Source organism: Brugia malayi (assembly GCF_000002995.4).
Source record: "Brugia malayi strain FR3 genome assembly, contig: Bm_v4_Chr4_scaffold_001, whole genome shotgun sequence".
Lineage (NCBI taxonomy): Eukaryota > Metazoa > Nematoda > Chromadorea > Rhabditida > Onchocercidae > Brugia > Brugia malayi.
The window spans coordinates 6,424,467-6,448,342 of NW_025062478.1; the positions used below are offsets into that span (position 1 = coordinate 6,424,467).

At 32.4% G+C, this 23,876-nt stretch overlaps 1 protein-coding gene across 1 annotated transcript; it reads right to left on the bottom strand.

The window, feature by feature from the left end:
- Window positions 1–23,876, bottom strand: Bma-pis-1 (conserved hypothetical protein,hypothetical protein; the record flags this gene model as incomplete). Its single annotated transcript, XM_043081867.1, has 24 exons — window positions 1–167; window positions 273–348; window positions 486–614; window positions 747–847; window positions 986–1,154; window positions 1,311–1,437; window positions 1,527–1,635; window positions 2,068–2,270; window positions 2,429–2,550; window positions 2,786–2,923; window positions 3,293–3,504; window positions 3,617–3,718; window positions 3,976–4,182; window positions 5,182–5,253; window positions 18,283–18,358; window positions 19,081–19,337; window positions 21,804–21,858; window positions 21,988–22,133; window positions 22,436–22,582; window positions 22,711–22,803; window positions 22,950–23,064; window positions 23,235–23,304; window positions 23,557–23,657; window positions 23,814–23,876. The coding sequence occupies 24 exons, from the start codon at window positions 23,874–23,876 to the stop codon at window positions 1–3; spliced, it is 3,057 nt and encodes a 1,018-aa protein (XP_042937801.1).

The following is a 23,876-nucleotide window of genomic DNA, read 5'->3' on the forward strand; positions in this document are numbered from 1 at the left end:
TCATGCAGTGACTCGCTGAGAAATACTCTGTTGAGCATTCTTGGTTGGCATAGATTGCGTTTGTGCTGGTTGCAAAGGTGGCCGAATTGGTGCTACACGGTAAAGAGGCGAATTTTCCAGTTTCTGGCGCAAAATACCCGTTAAAATTACTTCTACATTGTGCACGGCTGTAAATAAGTCTTTTTTAAGAAAAACCTTCAATTTTTTTTTAAAAATCAAAAAAATGAAATTTCAACCAAGTGATTTATAAATCATAAACAAGTGAAACGTACGCATTCCACAATCCGTTAAATACTGCAAAAGATGTACATCACTGTCATTACCAATCAGTAACAGCAATGACTCGGTCTATAAAACCTGTGAATTACAAGTAAGAACTAAGAAAATTAAAATTCAATAATCGATAAGTGAATAACATCGGGTAGTAGTTGGTACGATTTAAAACAATTAAGATTCAAGCAGTGAAAATGAATGAATATCATTACCTCAATGCAGTGTATAACATATTGTGGTTGAGGTCTTTCCCTTAACACGGTACCCCCAGCAAGTTCAATCAAAGCCAATAATTCCTCGTAGGATGGCTCAACACTCGGAGTCAAGTAAAATGTTACATCCTGAAATACGGAATGTTTCAACTAATATAAATGAACATTTATTTTAAAGCAAAAAAAAACCATTATATGATTTTCATAAGCGAAAAGTGAAGTAGCAATTCAAATCTAAGAATACTTAAACTACAAGTATACCTGGAAAAGCTTTCGATAGCGTGCTTTCAAAACACTGTATTTCAGATTGTAACCAAATATTTTCTCATTTTCATCATCTCGAGCAAAGTAATCCAGTGAATCTGTGTTTTTTTTTTTTTTTTTTTAAATCGTAAAACATATCAATTCCAAACTTACTAACATTCTTTTTCATTCAAGTTGATTTTTTTCAGTAAATCGAACACAGTTTTGCTTGTTTGTCGGAGATTCCAATAACTTACCTGGGATAACGCGACATCGGTAGCCATCACTAACCCAGTTTGGCCCAACAATATTTTTTCCCAATGCTATTGCTTCCAGAAGCTTAAGTGTACGCCACAAATTAAGTACCACTAAATGTGTGCATTCTTGCACTTTTTCAGTAGTCGCACCACCAAGAAAACGTACTTTCTGAAAGGTATAATAATCCTCAATTATAATTCTCTATAATAATCAGTTAATCTCCGATTTACCTCAATAATGTTGGAATAACCAGTTCAGGCTACCTAATTCAAAAATTAAAAAGTTCAGAAAACTCTAATCCAGCTGTTAAAAATGGAAGCATACTCTTCCTAATGCATCCTTTTCTTCGGGAGTGAAACCGCTGAAGCATACCACCGGAACTTCTTTGAGGGTACCCATTTCAGACCTTCTTGTTTCAATTTCTTCGTCGGTTGGTGGTGGAGTTGTCATGCTATAATGGGTTGGGTAAATTCTATACATTTCTATGTATTCCAAATTCAAAATTATCACTACAGATTCGAAGTCTTGCCAAAAGCTTACCGAAATCGTTTATTTGGAAAAATATTTTTATCATTTTCCACATTTCTTTTAACTTCTAACGCTCGTTGCCATTGCTCATTTGCAAATACAATTGGTATTTTCCATGGAACTGAAATCTGCTATTTCATTGGGAACAACAAAAGCATTCAGTGAGTAATAAAAGAGATTGTGCTTTATGACTAATCGAATAAACATTTTTTATATTTTTAGTTATTTTGGCATCATTCATCTAGATCATTCTGAGGAATCTGATTTAATATTATTAATCTGTTCTTTAAAGCAAGCTTTACTTGACTTCTCCCCCTCTGGACCAGAATTTATGTCTATTCGTTACACACTTCCGCATTAACCTGGCATTTCTTGCAAACTTTTACACGAAGGATTTGCTCTCTAATAATACAAGAAATAACCGAAAACTCTAATTCTAGGATGAAACTGATAAAATATACTGAAAATTTTATTTGCAACCAAGAAATGTATATAATACGCATAGCCTACTCAGGGATTTTAATAAAAAAAGTGAATTTAACAAAGCACAAACATAGGAACTGTTTGCATGCTTCTGAATAATGTTCCATATTATAAGGAGTAGCATTCGTGTCCGAGACCATCCCCGGAATGGGACTGCAATTTTCATTTTCATTCACTGCATTCTTGATACCCAAATAAATGTCAACCAGCCATTGATATGTTACAACTGAAATGCCCATTTCGTGGCATCGTTCTATTTTTTCGCCTTCAGATCTAAAACAATAACTGATTCACTTACTACTGAAATAACTGTTTGCATTAGATAATACATTAGCTGCATTTCAGCCTTTAAAACTTCTTATCAAGGAAGAAAATGCAAGATAATACAACCATAATTAAAACAGTGAAGAGCAAAACAGAAATTTTCATACGTTTTCGTGACTAAAAAATGGTTATGACTAGTAAGATGGGGAGTATATCGGGCTCCTATGGCAGTAATCATCATTCGTACACCACACCGTTCATTTTCATTGAAGCCGTTTATTGTTATTATCTATAAAATGCTGTTTGCTAGTTAAATTTACGAAAAAATTAAACCAAAACAAAGAATTTTGTGAAGTTCTCCTTAAATTCTTTAGAGTGTTTCAATGTTCCAAATATATCATTGTGTTCCTCAATTTCTTTAAATCTTTTTTGATTTTTTGGCCCTCTTCTTATTTCCAATCAACACAGTGTCCCTTCAACTTCGAGATCATCATAAAACTCAATAAATTCATTTTAATTATTACTTTGCCAGTAGCTGGTCTGTGATTATCGGTCCAAAATGTTGGCAGATGAAAAACACGCCAGGGTGCTTCAAGATGCTTCTTGCTGAGAACATCATTTAACCACTGCAGTGTCACACATCGCTTACCCCTCTTCAGTGCCTACAAAACTTCAAACTGGTGTCGTGTAATATATGCTGTTCCTGCCGATATGGGAAGTAGAAAAAAATCGGAAGACAAGCTGTTATTCTCTTTTAATATCTAACAGAAGTGTAAACTTAAATGCGTTAAGAGTTTTGTTCAGGATGATTTCATATCAGGTCAGATGAACTTCAGCAGTTTCCATATGCTGATGGATAATATGCGCAGCGTAAAATCAGCCAACTGCTTTATGAGAATTAGATTAGATTGAAGATCATAGAAAAAAAGTGGAAGACTTGTCAAACTTGCAAAAAAAAAAAAAGTATACTAAACCTATATAACACAAAAATGAATAAATGACCAAACTGAACTGCCACTAATTGCAATCACCTGTTGAACTAATGGATGTCGCATAGATTCGCAGATAACGTGGGTCACTCGATCGCTGTTCACATTATTGTAAGCCCGTACACCAAATTCGATTTCACCACCATGTAATCTAACAACGGCACCTATTTCCTGCACATCTAAACGATCCACCAACACTTTTTCATGCTCAATGACCACGAAGAAACAACCGACAAGGCACATGTCTGACTGCACTGTAATTTTTGGACGTTGAAATACATAATTGTATTCTTATGACCAGAAAAATAATTTTCAAACTTTCAAATGTGGAATCTAAAATTGATTAGAACATGTTAAAAGTAGTACCACTTCCAGCAACATTTGGATCGTGTCCGTAGAAAGGTGTCGTTTGCTGCACCATACGGATATGAGAACTCACAGCAGGACTACTACTTGGTTGCATATCCACTGAAAAGGAGCACATTGACTCCATTAAAAACTGAATGGATATAAGTGCAAAAAAGACAAGATTCCAGGAAAATAAACTCTTAATCCTTTAAAAAAGTTTTGGAAAAACGTATTTCAAAAAAAAAATTAAGGATGAATAAGTTGGTTCTGCAAAAATTAAAGCAAGTGAAAAAACATCCAATGCTTTGGAAAATAATATAGAATCCATAGAAAGTGTTAGGAAAAAAAGTGATAAAATACGACGAAAATTAGCTTACTGTTTGAAATATTCCGTTGCAGTGCGGTGTTAACGGGAGGTGTCAAGCCAGTGCCAGCAGCTTGCAAGACAGCACCAGGAACTGAGGCTTGAGTTGGAGACATCAGCTGGGGTGAACGCATATCGTGACCAGATGGCGTCTGATAACATGAATTTATCGGAGCACCAGGTGCTTGGCTTTGTACTGCTCCTTGTGCTGAATATCTTGCTGTAAAATAAGCCCCTTGATGTGCAAGTCTTTAGCTAATTAATACTTTTTAAACATATCTAAATAAATTTTTCTTAACAGGAATGAAAAACTTTCCATAATTTCATTCACAAATAAAATTCAAATTTCGTTTATCATGGTGATCAAAATATATTTGATTTTCATCAAAATTTCAAGGACAGTTTTGAATTGCTGAACTTGACCTTTTTATTTTGCATTAAACATAGTTGCCCCATTCCAGCATCTGATTTTTTCCTAAGAAAGAGGGAGGAATAACTGACTACTCTATGACACAAGCATTCACTCAAAGATGCATCAGTGTGTATTTCATTTTCCATTTTACAAATATTCTTTTGCCACTTTGTGTAGAGAGTAGACTATGTAATTTCAAGTCTTATTATCCACTGCAAAAAAGTATTCTATCTTAAAGTACTTTTATTCATGCTTCCTTTTATCCAACAATTTCTCCACTGGTGAATTCATCACTCCAACAAACGCGGAAAAGCTTTCATAGGAATGCAAAAAAAATTTGTTTTTTTTTTGAAGGTAATAGTCATGCAAAAAAAAAAATGCAAAAAAAAAAAAAAAAAAAAAATTTTGTTTTTTTGAAAGCATTATTTTGAAGGTAATAGTCACAAATCCCAATAGAAAGCTCAAGAAACAGATATATCCGAAGATTTGTAGTTGCAACTACTTTTATACACAATATGTTGAACTTTGGAATTTTTATGAACTGCACAGCACATGTTGACTTTATTTATTTTTTATACATCTAAGAGTGTATATATCCGATTTTTCGGATGTATATGTTGACTTTATTTATATTTATACTATACTGTAAATATATCCGATTTTTATATAGCTAAGTGTATTTCTTATACAGTTTTTATTACAGTATTGCTAAATCACTAATTCTATCAGTGAACTCACTTTCTCGATGTTAAAAAGAATAATCCGAAAATCCAGAATTTATATTCAACATTAATGATAATAGCATACCAACGGGTGAATACTGCTGAGGCTGCAAATTTGATTGCTGATTAGCTGGCGTTGAATTTGGAGCTGGATACACTGCAAAACGTGAGGTATTAAGTCAAAAAGCAAATATAATTTTTTACAAAAATTACTTTACTTCATCAAAGTTATCAAAGCATTACTCCACAACTTCCCATTGATCCACTTAAAATTTTTATCAGCATAATAGAAAAAAGCTGGCAAATCCAACATAATAGGTAGATTTGCATTTCACTAATCTACAAATAACATTTGACTAAGTAAACATTTAAATAAATAACTAATAACGACAATAGCAATATAATAATAACAATTACTACCATTAATAGTAGTAATAGTAATGATTTAATTATTATTATTATTATTATTATTATTATTATTATTATTATTATTATTATTATTAACAATAATGATAATAAATGACAATAATAATACTTCGTTTTCATTTCATAAAGAAAATTGTAAAAGGATATCTTTCTTTTATAACGTCATTAATATCAGTAACGAAAAGAAAGTGCTGCACGAAGCTCAAACGTGAATTTATTTGTATGGAACGACAAGTTCTTTGCTACTAAAAATTGAAATGAGAAAGTAAAATAATCCAGATGAGGTTAAACAAATTGACGAAAGAGAAATGCTGTAGGTATATGTTGGGAGAGAAAGAAGGGCAAAATCAATTAAGGCACTTGTTAGAAGCGATCAAATGGCGCATCTTATCCTTCATTCACCTAGAAATAATAAATCAGGTGTCGAATCCACTCATGCGCAGATATTTCTTTTGTGCTGCAGGACGACGAAGGCCTATGTGCCTTCACTCAATGTCTTACTGTCACGCATAAAATTCACGGAGTTCTTCAGAAGTCCGTGAGTATTGAGTTCACCACATAAATACTGTGGGATCGTAAAATAATGAAATTATCACCGACTATTGAGAATTTGATAAATGACTTGAAGTACCATCGTATATATTCAAGTATTTTCACTAACTGTTCAAATTTTGTCTTCAAAGTGTTAGAAAGATTTGGATGAGAAAGAATTAGAAAAAAAGATTTGAATTTTATATATCGTGCATTATCATATTTACCATTTATTCGAATTTCTTGTACTGCAGGCATTTGTTCTGAGACCATCGCTTAAAGAGTAGCACCTTAAGAGCTTCTTTTCAAGAATCGTTTATCTATATCTTTTAGTCATGTTACACTACCACTTTTTATTTCTTTAAGCTTGTGAGCTTCCAATACACTGTGAAATCACTTCGAAACATGTGAATGAACAAACTACTCGCTTTTTTGTTTAATAATACAAGTCTTATTTATCTTCCTTTTGTTACAATATTATTTGTTTTCTCCTTTATTTAAGAGTGAAAAGAGTAGAAAAATCCAAGAAAAAAAAATATTGACCAGTTAAAGAAGAACAGACATGAAAGATTTTCGTGACATGAAAGATTCACGAAAATAGGAAAGATGAATGAAATAGTAATGGGAAAGAAATGAAAGATTGGAGCAGGATAAAAATCACTTAATAAGGTACGAGAGACCTTAATAAAAACATTTCTATCGTGGAAATGAGGGATGATAGAGAAAGGTCGTTTTCACAATAGCAGATGGCCGCGGGAACCTTAATGAATAAAGAAATGATCGTAAGTCATTCTCGAAACAACCCTTATTTGTAGTCAATCACTAATATCACTACTGCTAAAAAGGATATATACAAATGCAATCACTAGATTATTTTGATTTTTAGATAAGAAAACGATCGAATAAAAAAATATTCTCAGAAAAATCAAAAAATCCTAGTCATATTATTATATTAGTTTTTACATGCTTCACAGTTTAACATGAATTCGTAGTTGTAATAAGCGTGAATTAAAACACACCATTTGTGTGGAAATATGAAAACATTCAAGCTTTCAGTGGTGAAACAAAAATGGTGTGAATGAGGAAGGAAATGAAATGAAGGTGGGAGAAAGAAAGTGAAGAGTTGAAAAAATTGATATTACAAAGAAGCTGGATGATGCGCTCACTTATTGCAAAGCTGTCGTTAAATATAATATTTGTTAAATAGTGAAACCGATTGAAAACGAACATGGAAATTTAGAAGAACGAAACGACAGAAACTTCATTATTCTGCAATAACAAACGCATGAAGTTCTCATACTAGCTGTTATCAATTACATGTACGTTACACTATACGTTTACTCTAAACAGTTTAACATATCAGCACCTTCACACAGAAAAGCTACACAGTTCCATTGTGATTTTCATTATAGTATCACCAGCATATCAACAACTCTTGACAGGAGTACTCTGCATTTAAAATTTTAAAATCTTAATGAAACGCAGCCCTCAAGTATGCTGTTAAGGAAAAGTGTTGTGAAGTGAATCGAAAAAGATTGTACTGCCGTAATGGAAACGACGTTTAATGAAATTACAAGAAAAAGTTAGAAACCTAAGAATAAACGTTTGAAGATTCAATGAATTTTTGTCCTATTTGAGGAATCCTGCAGCAAGCACTGAATATTAGATTTAATGCTCTACTTAAATTTTAAGTATTCCAGCTTAAGATTGTACAGATTCAATCTTGTGACATTTGGCAGTAAAACAAACAATCAGCAGCGAATAGGAAATAATTTATTCATGTGAAGCGAATAAAATAAGTGAATAGGAATAGTATATTGGAGGACCGAAAGAGAAAAATGAGTCTAGGCTAGATTTGGAACCGAGAAAAGAGAAGTAGCAACGGCAGTCATCGGCGGAATGGAGCAACAAAGAGAGGTTATGGAGCTGATGTATAGCTTGAAGGCATTTTAAGAGGCAATTTTATTGCCTTAAAACACACACTACTCCGATTGTAACGAGCTTTTTAGTTGGCATCGGTGTCAGAGTACTGAAAAGAAAGAAGGTGAAGACGACAGGAAGTTATCAAACGGATTCCAGTATTGAAATACACTAAATATATATAAATATTCAGCACAACAACCAGACAATTAATTGGCCTTTTAATTCTCACTCACTTACTCATTGTTGTCTCATTCCAGGAAAAAAGTATGCAGAAATTTATTCACTCACTATTGATTTCTGACATCAAGTGTACTGTGTCCCTATATATATATATATATATTTGAAGCATTATAGATTTTTTTAAAAAACACGATGACAGTTGATTTCAACTTCTTAAACAACCAAGGATGTAAACTTCTCGAAGCAGAGAATATAATTACTAACACCAATTTCTCTTTTCGAAAATGTGAGAAGTTTACCCAAATATCATCTTTGAAGTAGAACTAATCAATAACTTTGTGAAAACCTACAGTTAAATTTTCGAATTACGAGAAACTAAATGATAACAAATGGTAATGAATAAGTAACAAATTTAATAGCTCAATATCACAATCAAACAGGTTTTATACCAAAACAAAATGCTCCTTTCTATACGAAGCAGATACAGCGAATGCTTGTGGATCAAACGAACGGAATGTAATTTTTAGTTTATGAAAATATCTTGATGAATATCGCATCAGTAAATTAGAAACATAACATGCAACTGCTGCAGCTGCAATATTCACGGTGATACACTTCCCTCTAACTTTTTTTTGTTCAGAATAACTGACAATAAACAATCATAAATCACAATTGTCAATTAGAAATTAGCACTATTAACTTTAACATCATGTAACTGAATAATATACCCTTTTTTCAAAAGTTCCATTGAACATATAGCAACATAATCCTAATTATCATGCTAGCTACTGTTCCTAATTTCCATGATATGCTTCCTTTTCCTGTTTACTTGTTTATTTCACCACTTCATCTTTCTTCTCATCTGCTTACTTAGCAGTGTCAACAATTAATATTTATTAGTGTACATAAATACATTTACATCTAACTATCAGCCATAACACATTTAAAGGACGGAAATAAGAAAGATTACCGACATCAACCGCCTGTCAACTAAAATGGTATGGTGTACAGAGAAATCATAAAAAGGTTAAAGATCAAAGGCGATAAAAATGTTTCCAACAATTTGTATGACCACTTCTACCTATCAGTTATGCATTAATTTTTATGCACAGCCAATACACACTGCAATAATTGTTAAACCTTTCAAATAACACAGAAAAATACAGAAATTGAAAAAGTGTGAACAATGAAAACTCAGGAAATCTCACTAATATATCTAAGAAATTAAAAGAAATCAAAAAATGTCGAGATGAAGATAGCTGCTGACTTATCAAAAGCGAATATTGTAAGAAGAGGAAAGAATGAATGAAAAGCGCATATTTCCCGACCAGTGACAGAGTTACAAATCACTTTGACAACATGGCGAAGGATCCTGAAATTCAATCTCTCCACATTCTGTATGATAAGACATATAATGACCGCCCTTACTTCTTCACTCTTCCAACCAATTCCTTCATTTCCCTCATGCAAATTTCTTCAAAGCAAATACGGTGCCTCTTTTAATCAGATGTTGTCCAGTGATATTGATCATAGACCTGTCTAATTCAGTACTCAAACCACTTTTGTCGTAAATGAAAACACTTAAGAATGAGAAGTCAAGCATACATTGCTCCAAATTGATTATTTGCTTAAAAGTCTTCAATATTCTTCAAGAGCAAAGAAGTTGAAAGTAATTCATTCATTCGTTGTTTAGTTGAGAAAACGATTACGATATTTAGTCATATAGTAACTCACGGTTCAATCCAGTATTGCACAAAAAAAGCATGCCCTTGCTTCGTTTATTTAATCATGAAATCATAACCATCCAAACTATTTCCCATTTCTTCCTTTTTATTTCCCTGCGTAAATTTTGCAGATTAAAGTAACTATTTCAAATTCATTTAATATATGCATGCTATTATATGTGACTCATCTTATTTAGAAATCAAGCAATGATTATTTGGCAAACAAATGAATAAAACTACGATTTTTCATAACCTTCATTGGTTTTCTCACACTTCGTGGGATGCTTCTCAGTTCATTACAAAATAAAAAAAAAAAGTAATTAATTTCAATATCACTAGCATAATTAATAAAATAGAACTATAAATACATATTACATTCGAAGCAGCAGTTTTGAAAAACTGATGAAAAATGAATTACTGAGATTGGAATAAGACTGGTTCTTTTCCCTCATTCTTTTCTCCCCTCTCAGCTCCACCACCATCGGAAAACAGCAATACGTCTGGAACACACTGTTTTAATAGAAGTTTTGAGCCACAAACATGTCATTATTTCCCAATTGAGGCCGACCTCAATTTATTTTCAATTTGTTGTTTCTCATTCAAGTTCAAATAAGATCTTTCTAGAATTATCAGTATTACGATTTTTTTTTTGAAAGGATCTTGAAATGTTCCCAACGAAGAATAACGGTTGTGTTATATACTAAACAAAATAATGGAGTCAAATTAAGTTAACAATAAAGAAATCTAAGGTAACATTTCTTTAAATAATACCCTTCCAAGGAAAATAAATAAAAGTACTCTGGTAAAAATCAGTATGAAATTTTATGTAACTAAAAGAAGTAACAAAAATGATACGACGAAGCAATATGATATAACTTTGACTGATAACATACATTTAGCAGCAACGTAAATCATTTTATATGTATACCATGGGATGAATCATAAAAAAACAGGTGAGTGAGATGAAAAAGTGGAAGATGAGTTCAATGCTAATCTTTAAGGAGCAGATGTGATTCGGTGTCGTATTCACTTTCACTATGAAAAAGGACAACGACATACTGACCTTTCTCCTACTTCACACAAACACACACTTTCCTCTCAAGTAACTACATCACGGTAAGTGCTTGTTGCTCGCTTCCCCAACAAATCTGACTATTGTTTTCCATCTACTGAAACGTCAAATACAGCCTGTTCTCTCCTCCTTTTCCTCCCAACACACTAACAAATGATCCGCATGCATTAAAATAGCCTCAACAAATTCTCTAATACTCCAAAATATTTCGCATCATCTCGCGATATTTGAATTTCTCTGAAGATTTAGTTACAAAAGGAGGAAAATTGATTGATAATTTTATAAAATGTGGAAATAAATGTAGAAAAATATGTGAATAAAATATGAAAATAAGAGTACTACAAGCGAAGGAAGAGTTGGTCGAAAGGAAGTAAATAATAGTAAGGATGAGGAAGAAGCACCATTACCATTACTGACAAGCCAACGTCAGCACAAGCGGCGGCTATTAACATCACAGATGTCGAGACAACACTTGAAGTGCGGAAATAAATGAGCTTGTGCTTCTTCCTTTTATTCTTCGATTAATTCACTAATGTGCAATAAATCACTTACAATATATTTAAAAAAAAAAAAACTTTGAAACAGAAAATGGGCTCATAACAGATGGATTGAAAGGGTGAATTAGCAGATGCAACTTGGTACGGCAGTAAGAAAACCATATATGGACACGTCTAACCTGCAGCTGCTGCATCACTGCTTATTCTGATAACGGATAATCTTGTAAGAAAAGTTCAAATACAGCAATGATAAAGTAATCATTTCCAAAAATGAAACCGCATCGATATCAGATTGCTCAATTGCTTAAGCAAATATATATTAATGCTACTTTTTTCTCTTTTACAATATATACTAATACTATCTTACAATATATTAAAAATACTAATGCTACCGCTCAATAACTGCATTAAAAAAAATCGCACTCAACTCTAGACACTAGACAAAAAGCATAACATATTTCGAATATGTGCACCATCAACAAAATGTCTTATTTGTCGTTAAATACCTTATTAAATGAATAAATGAATAATTAAGCTAACAATTTTTAGGGATAGATATAGATAAACAAAAGAATTGTGAGACCCTGTGGCTAAAATCGCCTCGAACGTCCCAATTAATGAAACTAAAGCAATATTCAAAAAAAAAAACAGTTGACAGAAACCTGGCATTTCCCTCATAGAATCCGTCAAAAACTAACAGTTATGTTTTATAAGCAAAAAATGAAGTAAAAAATGGTACAGTTAAGCCGTCGATACCAACAACCGAAATGATAATTTAACAAAACATTTGAGACTGACTGCAATTTTGTAAAAACACAATTAATCGAAATTAAGAAAAATTTAAAAGCTTTGAAGTTCAACTTACTTTGAACTTTTGACATCATATCATTCAATGTTCCCGGACTTGGCAGCGCCAAAACTTCTTCGCCCTGTTCCTCTTCTTTCAACATCAATGACAAGTTTGATTTCGCTTCTACTTCAATTGGTTGTGGAATTTCCAAACTATTAGAATTACGGAAAATTTTATTCCCCGTTGAAACAGCCGTGCCTAATTCCAAATTAATACCGATTCCTGTGCTCGGTTAATTGAACCGATCACATATGCATCTCTTCCTTGACTATAAGCTGCAACCGCATCCGATTGCAACTCTCGCAGCTGGTAAAACATTTACATTGTCATGTTAGTCTTTTTCTGCTCGAATCGTGTCTATCAGTATTTGTTACGAAGAAATCAGAAGCAAAGCAATAATGCCAACCTTCAAAAATGAAATAAATATTCGTGAATGATGAACCGAACAGAACTGCTGGACATATTGATATTGGATGGTTCGAAAGAGGAGTATGGCAGTTTTCAGATGAAAAATCATTTCCAAGCCTCAATTCTAAATGGGTATTGCTACTATTATGTAGGTTCATTTCGTTTAGACCCAGCTTAAAGATCTTAAGAAAGTAAGAAAAATCTATGAGAAATGAGAGGAAAAAAAAATTTAATCAGCTACAACGAACATAACATAATATAGCATGATCCCAGCAGAAGCACTTAGAAGTGAATATATTTGGCCTTTTGGGGAAAGGGAGGAAGAGGAATGGGTAAACAGGAGCAGATGAAGGACAGCATTATCTTCGTATGCAAAGAAAAGACAAATTATTGCTTTTTTTAATGAAAAGAAAAGCCCTGTATGTTGAAGCAGGAAGGATTTTAACGTCATAATATTTTTCATACTGAAAATTTCTTTTGAAAAAATCTTTCTCTCTAGTTTGACTGAAATTCATGACTGAATAAGGTATAAGCAATATTACAAGGATATGCTTCTATTGCGTGTGAAAAATAAGAAAAATGGAATGTACGAAATGAATCGAAAACATCGTATAATCTAGGACGAAGTTTGGCAGAATCGAAAAATAATAGTGGAAGAGGTAGGGAGTTTGAAAACGTTAGACCAACAGTGAGAGAGCAAATTGTGGCATAAATACAACAGCGAATTCGAACAAATTAAGAAATAATGTTAAAAATAATATGAGAGAGATGAATAAGAAATTAAACAAGATTAGAGAAAAGCAAGAAGGATGAAGAATGTAGCTGGATTAAGAATGGGTTCCATGAGCTACCGAATGTTGAAAAGAGGTGAATGAATGAATGATAATTTACGACATAATCTATTTGATAGCTTTCTAGTAAAGCATTCTTCTAATAATGAATCTAAGGGAAGGTATGAAATTGAATTCCATGCCTATATTGCAGACTTGTCGCATCCAATGCAGCTGCTAAATAATCCGTCCACGCATAAACACTGTGGTAGAGTGAGAAGGAATAAATACTTGGATTGGAGATAAGCACTAATGATTTCTTATGAAACAGCACCAATCATTTTTCTACTAGCCATTCTACGATCGAATAATTAACTGCGGGAATTTCTGAATGCTTGCTTATAAATATCTAATAGAGAAAAGAAAGAATAAGAACGCCTGTATTTTGATGGATAAAATTGTTTGTGAAAATAAGTAGGAGGAAAAAGAAACTCACGTATGATGTTTGGGAAGTTCTGTAAAGTGCAGAAAAAATCAAAAATGGTAATTAGTGCAAGTTAGTTTTTCGATTTAGATATCAAAATGATTACAATTAGCAAACAAAAGATCACGGAGCAGTGTTCAATCCAGTGCAGTTACTTTATGTATCTGTTATTATCTCGCTATACATTTTTAGAAAATTTTTAATTCTTTAAATGCCAAAACAAAAGGAAGCTTTAGCGTTTTTAGGAATTTACTTTATTACATCAAATATATTTTCCAAATTTGTAGTCTAATGCGAAATTATTCATGCTTATAGAAATTGAGAATGAAAAAGTAAATAATTTTGTGTCGTATACAATACCTCGAAAGCTTGGGCAATTTCTAGAAAAGACTTCTACAGAAAAAATTGAAATTTTAAAGTTGAGAGAGATGTTAAAATATTTCTATCCTGTAAATAACAGAGGAAAAAAAATTTACCACGCTTATTAACTTACAATGCTAGAATCAGTATAGGATGAAAAATTTTTTTCTGCATTTCCATTTCATTATATATTGCAATAATTTGAATGGTGAGGTAACTTCAGGCAAAGCAGTTGCCGTAAATAAGTTGTTGGCCATTATATTGATTTCATAAACGCACTCAGCAACACTACGACACTTACAGATATGTTTCAACAACAATTTCAAAAATACGCAACAAATTAGAAATATTAGGAATGTATAACAGTAATATTTCAAAGATATTATAATTCCACTTGCATTTAATGGATTTGTTAGAAAAAACAAGGCAGAGTTCATCCCACTCCTTTAAATAAGCCATTTTGAATAGCTGATGAGTTTCGTTGGCTATTTTAAAGAAAAAGAAGAAATCATTCGAGCTTTTCCAATCTCAAATGTCATCAGTCCTTCAAAGCCGTGTGTCCGCAAAACGCGTGTAAAAAAGCTATTAAAATTTTGTTCGAAGAACCGAACAAGAAAACCACACCTGTAATAAAAGATACACTGCTTTTTAATAGCTCCCCTCTTTTCTAAAATCAGTGCTAAAAGTGGGACGAAGATGTGAAATAAGAAATCACATATTCAACCATCGTTTTATGAGTAAACAAACTCAATTTTGTTATGCGTAGAAAGCGAAAATATTGTTAATAGATGAATAAATTGAAGATTAAATTATTAAAGGTTCATGTTGTTAAAAAAGGTTCATGCTTAAGAATAAACTAATGAAATCGCATTCTTCAAAATTCAATGCTTGTCACCCCACGAACACAGTACATTGTAGTAATTTACTTCTATAGGCGTTCATTGCAACTATCGGCAGAACGTGGAAGGAAAATACAACTGGCTGTAACTTACATTAATAAAAAACAGTGCAGTAATACTGCATAAAGTTCAGCTCTTAATTGCCCGTTAACCTATTAAATAATAATAAGAAAGACAAAGAAGAAGTAACCAACAGTAAAGTAAAGGGCGTTCATAAATATTTCTTAATTAAAAACCAAAGAATGTTGATATTTTTCGAAATGGATATAAATGAAAAATGAATTCAATTTATGACTCAGCTGAAGACTGAGGTAAATTATCACTACAAATTATGTACTAATAATTAGATAGTCAGATAAAGTCAATGCTAATGATATCTTACTTCCTTTGCATTATAATGAAAACATTCACTACCATTTCGCACACTCTCTCACAAATCATGAGGAATATAGCCAAATTTATACGAAAAGAAATTCACTTAAATTATGACAATAACAGATGAGATATACTGCAGAGAAATATGTGCGAAATGAATAGTGAATCAGTGAATGCAGGGGAATGAACACTGCTGAGTAGCAAAAACAGGTTTAATTATCTGTTCATAAGAAACCGTTAAATGAAATGTCACAAACGACAGAAAATAATAAAATGACTGAGATTATTTTATCTCAGTCTGCAATCCCAAAACAAAATATAGTCCATTAACTAATGGACGTTTAAGCCAACAATCTGTACACATGGAAAAGCTCCAGATGTCTATTTCCATGATTGCCAACTCTGACATTATGATTGATTTCAAAAGCTAATCACTCTGCGAGGAGATAATAAATCTAAGTATCCATGTGTGTTGTGTGTTTCTGGATATGTTCTGTCTGTATAGAGAGTAGGGTAGTGAATGAGGTTCATACATTCTGAATTCAATTATGAATACATTAATGAGCTTTCAGAAAATGCATTTAGAGTTGCTAACTGCTAACTATTTGCAGTCGATGGTGCTACCCCTAAGGCAAATTAACACCATTTGTAGAATAGGACAAAAGTGTACGAAATTAAAGGACAAGAATGTTCTGTTAACAAAATCTTGTCAATTCTCGCTAAGAAAAATAGTAATTTATAGATAAAGAAGCAGAAAGTAAATCACCTATCATGGATAATTTATATAAGGTTAAAATCATATACCCATATTTTCTTATTAATGAAAAAATTCTTCTGTAGCTCTCATTCCTCATTCATCTGATTTAACTACTCATAATTTTCTACAAAATTGCTATTCTACAATAATAACTTGTCCTAATGCAGCATGTTCGCTACCATCTGAATTTTAGCCAATATCGAAAATGAATTTATGCAGAAAGCAACAAATACTACACTATGGTAACATTAAATATCAGCCTCGAGCCAAACAAACGGTAGAAGTTCTATACAACTTTCACCATTATGAGAAATCAACAATTGCTGTGATCAAATTCATGACATGTGAAAGTGAAATTACATGATATGTGACATATTACAGACTTATCGAAAAATTTTTCTTTGAGAATTATTTGTTTTGCCAGTCAAACCAATACTTTCTCATGAGCTACGAACCATATTTTTTCGGCAATTTTGTAACTAAGCAGGATAAATCTGAGTTTCCAGGACTTTACTTTTTAAATGATCGAGAAAGAAACATAGCTTTACTACATGTCTTAATCTATTATTACATAAATAAGCAGGGTCAGATTTGTAGGATCTTGAAGATTTGTCAGATTTTGCAGATTTGCAGGACTTGTCTGCTTTTGTGAAAAAGCTGACTTGAAAAACAGACTTAGACGTTTAAAAAAATGCCAAACGTGTACTTTTAAATGAAAGAGAAAACCAATTATTCTTTGTCCTTGTTACTGAAAACGAATTACTTTATTATATTCTGTGGAGAAGAAAAGGGATGAGATTATAAACAATAATAAGGGCTGAGAGAGAGAGAGAGAGAGAGAGGTGAAAAACAGAGATTATCCAGCTAATAAGATAGATTCGTAATTCTTGCAAATCCTGTTAACTCCATCCAGAAACTTATCAATAACTAGACCATAAATTTATTAGAATAATGAAATGTCTAATCATCCGACAATCACAAAAACATTTGCAACCAATCACAGGAGAAGCACAAGAGGCTCATAACATTTAAAAATAGAGAATTTACAATTTTTGTCATTCCACTATTTTTGATACAGTTGCTTTCTTTAAAATAGATTCTATACTTCAACAGTTTTTTAGTTCAGAAAAAACTTTGCAGTGAACTATTTGAAAGACAAAGAATTAATGCAGTTGTCCTAGACAACTGTTTTCTACACGTCATATACTTCGCTACAATCATCTCCGAAGACCCAAAGCACTCTTTGCAAAAAACCGACTACCAAAGTTAAAAAAATAAGCAATTTTTCATGAGATATTCTACCCATCATTTTCAGGTGATATTCTACTCATCAACTGATCCCATCTAATTATTGCCTTAAACCCAACACACTACTTTATCAGTCCAGCTCAACAAACCATTAAAATAATGAAATGTCTAATCATCCGACAATCACAAAAACATTTGCAACCAATCACAGGAGAAGCACAAGAGGCTCAAGTTTGCGAGCTTAAAGTTAAATTCTTCAAGTGCAAACTTGAATAGTAGATTTTAATTGATCAGTTTTTTTAGCCTATTAATTTGTTTAAAATAAAACAAATTTAGTGTTTCTAAAAAAGCTATTGAGTTATTTATTACATTTGCTAATACGAGAGACGGTACCACAAAAATGGCAGCATCAAAATGATTTTAATGCATGAAAATAATCTTAAGAAAATCATCTTACGCTAAACAATTTTGCTAATCAGCCTTTGCTAAACATCTCGTTTTGTTTGCTTAACATCAAATTCTATTCGTGCAATCAGAACATCCAGAAATTCTAAACTTGGAAAGAAACAACTTAAAACAACATCTGTCTTAATTTATGGTGAAGCAAAAACTGAAGAGACTAAAAGTCAGCTAAAAAGTTGAAATACTGCTAGAAGAAAAATAATTATTAAGGAGAACTAACACTGATAAGTAGGCGAGGCAGACAGCGATGGTGGTTGGTTGCCAAGGTAGGTTCTCACCGACGCCGACTGTGGTTGCTGCAACCACTCACAGTGATACAAAAATGAAAGAAGGCGTTGTTATTGATAACACATATTAACCAATTACACTACTACAATAAATCTTAAAACAATTAACTGAAACAATGATTCCTTAAATCATCGATAAAATAAGGAATGTTTCTTTTACTCCTTTGTACTGCTAATCTTTTTTATTTAGTACAGTAAAAAATGATGATTTGGAAGCACTAAATTACATCTCATATGCTAAGAGATGTAATTTGTTGTTTTACGAATCTCAATTCTGACAATCAATTTATATTGTGGATCAAACTGCTACCATTCAGTCTTTGCTAACAGCAATTCTAGATGAACAACAATAAAAACTAAGCACAGCCACTTCACTATGTTTCATATTATCTTGTCTTCTTTTCTACAATATGCTTGTAATCAACTAAATTCTCTTTGAAAGGATCCGTTTTTTTTTAATGTGCATCAGTTCAGTGTCAAACTAGGAGTTTAAATTTAAAAAATTCATACCCGGTGTTTACAAAACGAATAGGAATTAATAGTATAGCTAGTTTGTTTTTGATAAACAGTCGGTTTTTGAAATATTCTCGTTGCTATTTGTATTTAAATGTAGCTAAGTGCGGGAATTTATTATTATTGTGTATTTTTACTGGGGCATTTTTTAAATGTTTTTTGAATATAGTCACAATTATTTTGATAAGAAGACAAATTGGCAAAAAATATAAAGCAACCTGTTGACGGTAGATTGAAGATTGAATAGGATATTTTGGTTGTTGCTGCGCTTTAGACTGATAGCAAGATTGTGTTGGGTACTGAGCAGATTGTGATCCAGAAGATTGTTGAGAAGCGACTATCGACGGTGCTGGATACATGGTTCCTCGTGATGCTGGCGTAACTGGTGCTCCCGAAGCACCAGCTGGAAAAATATTGGAAGATGAAGGATGCTGATTATTTTGTGACTGCATTTGTGACATATTCGGTGGGTATCCTAAAATAAAGTAAGGAATAAAATATCTGCATAATCATAAAAGCGAAATATTTCAAAGGGTGGTACACGAAACGAAATAGAGGCGTGACATTATTCACACCAGTGTGTGCATGTAATAAGGAAGTCTTATGTGGAACTACACTTATCAAAGTAAATATTACCAGTAAAAATGGAAAAGCCAAAAAGTTCGAGTCAACAAATTTGGTGATTTGAATCGATAAAGGAAATGCATTAAAAATAAAACCTTAAAAAAAAAATTCAGAGAAAGAGAATGCCATCATGTTGCTAACTTCTAAAACGATAAAATATAATGACTATTATAAATCATTAAAGGGTGATTCAAGTGATTTGTTTAAAAGCCATCTGCTTACCTTTTATTATAAATAATCAGCCAATAACACTTCTATTAAAAGCAAAGATGTTTAGAAAAAAGAAAAAGAGATAGGTGATTATAAAATGAAATACAATTTGTATTATTTACAAGTGATTTAGATTCCAACTAAGACTATCCCGCTCAGAGAAACAACGTCTATTCACAGTAGAAGCTGCATAAAAATAATGGAATAAGCAAAAACACAAATTTTGTGCAGTTGTTTTCCTACTTAAATTTCAGGTTGTAGTAATAAGTTAATCTTAAATTAACCAAGTATTTGATGTACGCATAAATGAAAAAAAGTGTTATGAGAGAAATTAATAGCAATTAGCAAGAAGTGAAAGAACTAGCCAACAAAAGGCAATAATAACTTCAGCAACAAGTATTTAAACCCAGTTGGATAATGGATTTATCGAGTAAGAATTTAGTAATCAATTTGTACCAAACTTCATCTGTGTATGAATCATGTCCCTGCATGAATATGGTAAAAAAGGTAAGAGTCGATCCTACATAACGTGAAGTTACTTCAGAAATAAAACCTTCTACTTCTATCAAAGAACGATAAAAGAACACAAGAGAGAAAAAATAAAGGTGAAATCAATATACGACCTCTAACTTAAATTTGTTAAATAAAAATTATCCCTCTCAACAGTTATTGCCAAAATACGTAAGATACATTGGAAAACCTATTTTTATAAGAAATATTTTTTATAAGAGATGTTGACATCAGGCTTCAATTGATAACCGAATACTTGCGCAACCAAATAAGATTATCATTCATACTGAAAAACAAGTGGAAATATGACACAAATAAGCAGACTACAAAATAGATTTTAGAATATGAAAGAAACAAATCAAACATATGAAAGTTTTTAGAGCATTCCTTTAGCCACAACAAGTTTTTGGACCATTCTTTTACCCATTTCTTTTTTTTCTTTTCATTCATTTCAAAAAGAAACAGAAACTGTCATAAACTGCTCTTTCTTACAGCATTAAATCATGTTCTCACACTCCTGATGTGAGAAAAAACATTAAAAATTAGGCTGTCGCAAATCGCTTTCCAAAATGAAAGCAACAATTTCTTCAACTTGAATAAAGTTCACACTGTACTTTTAGATGACTACACATCTGTATTGCACTTTTCCTATTTCTTCAGTACCAAAGTCGATGTAATATTTTGAAAAGTTAGATGAGATTTTAAAGAGAAGGAAACAGAATATCACACTTATCGCATTTAAAATTTATTTAAACAAACTCCAAAAATTTAAAGTACCCGCAGCAAAGCGCAAAAGTCGATCAAAAAAAGATTTCTAAAACAATTACATATAAAGTATATATAAAGCTATATGGTGACTGCACTTTACCATACAAATGTCAACTATCAAGTAGTCAACTCACCATCAAAAAATTCTTGTACAAATTTACCAAGTTATTTTAGGGGTAATTTATAAATGTTAAGGTTGATAATCGCTCTGTTTGGAAAGCTTTACTTGTAGATTGCTTAGCACTGCTATTAAAAAAGTCAAATTTGCGTTCTTATAAATCAATCAAGAACTACAACAGACTATACTCCTGATTCTTGATGAGAAGAATAAGTTCTCAAACAGTGAAAGAAAGGAAGAATTATATCCACTGACCACAAACAGGGAAGATCAGTGTACAGTGGTATGATGGAATATTAGTGCAGTTTTTTTAATCAAATTTTATGTCTTCATGGAATATTAGTGCAATTTTTTTAATAAAATTTTATGTCTTCATGGTGCTCATTACAAGAATACATATTTGATCTTTCAAACTTATTTTTATTCACAATACGAACATATCTATTTGAAGAATAGGAGTAAAATTTCTTCATAAATTCTATTGACAGGTGATAAAGTGCAACACAAACTCTTGATGTACAGTTTCAATGCTGATGAATAAACTTTTCACTAGAAACATAAAAAACTGAATATGTATTAGAAAACTCTCTGCTTTACATAACAACTAAGAAATGGTAGAGAATACCATAAAGAAAAAGAACGGGATACATAAAGCAAGGAAGTGATAGAGAACCACACCTTCCAAAAAATTTTTTTCAATGAATTACTAACCTGAGTAAGGAACTCGTTGTACCATAATACGGTGCATTGCCCCAGAACCAAAATGCTACAAATAACAATGAAAATTATATAACGAATAGAATTTTAAGTCTGAGTCAAGCAAATAAAAATAAGGAAATCTTCACAAATTCTTCAAATACTCTAACAATTTAGATTACATGAATTTAGGTATTACCTGTTGAGCCTGTTGACCTGTCCACTGAGGCTGTTGCATTTGTGCATGGCATGAATATTGTTGTTGCTGTGGACCGACTGTTGGGATTCTTGAAAGATATGGAGCACAAGGAGATGAAGGTGGAACATGACTCGATGGTACCATACCTGTTTTTATACTTTTTTAGAATTCATAAAACTACTACCTTCTTAAACGAGGTCTACAAAATGTTTAGTGCTGCATTGTTTAACCTTGTTTGAAATAGTGTATTAAAGGTGTATTATAATAAGTTCCACAATATTGAAAAGCTTTTTGTTTTATAACTGTGATGACTGATCATCGAATAAGTTTGGACCGAATTACATTAGTCCTTCCGTTAAATTTTCCTCTATATTTTTCATTTTTGCTTATTGTCTATTAACATAGATTCGAATTCTGTTAAATCATAATTTAAAAAAAAGCACTTAACCTGCTGGACTTTGCAAGTTTGCTTGATAGTGAACAGGAGTTTGTGAGGGTTGCATATACAGAGAAGGGGAAGCATTTGAGGACGGACGACTCATAAATGGCGCGGGCGATGGATGCATACCGTTTGGACTTCCCATTGGGCTACGCACTGCAATAGACCTATATTTTAACATTTGAGCATGTAACCAAACCGAAATTATAAATGCTACACAAATTATTTTTGTGTAGTATTTATAATTTAACATAAACAAGTAAAGAAGGCTTCCAAAAAATGACCTGGTAAACACATTCCCACTGGCTGCTGTTGCACGGAGGTTCGTGTAGCACTCGGAGATAATAAAGCAGAATCTCGCATTGCACCTGAAGAAACTGAAGAAAAAACATATCGTTTACTTAATTTAAGCATTTAAGTGATAGTTTCTGTTTATACCACAGTAAAAATATTTTTAACAAAGTGGTAAACACTGAATTTGCAAAGCACACAGTCAAAATTACTAAAATTTCCTTCACTTTACCTGGTAATCTAGGTGGTTGCATAATTGGGGTTACTGGAGAACTTGAATTAGCAGGTGCTGAACGAATGTTTGACGATGGTGAGTGAGAAGGATCAGCAGGCGAAGGCGTCCAATACTGCAGTGTTTAAGGAATGATATAAGAAAGTGAAAGGAGACAAAATGAAGATCGTATGTTGAATAAATTACAAGAGTTTGAGTTACAGCAAATTAACATCAAAGTATAGCCTCCCATAATCTTTAATTGGCGTGAATAGAATCTAACTTTATTCATCAAATAAGACATACAGGTTGCTTATAGGGAGATTCGATCTGTGTCTGGCATGCTGCTTGCTTATCGATCACCATGTCCCTCAATCTGAAAATACTGATTGTTCTCGACTGCAGTAGATTTTATCATTACAGAACTGATTGCGAAAATCTAAAATAGTATGAAAGAAATAAAGAACATTGAACATCCAAATTTCTTCCACAATCAAATCGACTACCGAAAAGAGAGTTAGTAAATGACGACTCAAGACGTCTATCTACCGCGATATTTATATAAACAAAAACAATGCAACTTAACCAAGAAAGCAAAATTAAAGAAATAAAAGTTTTGGATGCAAACCTATGAGGGTCAAGATGTCCCAACGGACTTGGAGTTTCGTTTACAAATGATGAACTGTTGCTACCCGAGCCTGGTGTTGTTACGTTACGCATTTCAATCACCTGTATTTGAATAATATCAATAGGATGCTTTTTGCAATTGTAATGGCTTTATTCTTATACGTTACAGTCGCCTCATCAAGGCGAGCAACTCTGTAGATCAATCATTTAGAAATATTTCGAACTACACATCAAAAGTCAACATGTGAAGGGAAATACATTTTCTGATTCTCGTGAAGTATTTGCAATATCACTGTCGGAAGTGCATGTTGAGCCTTCCAT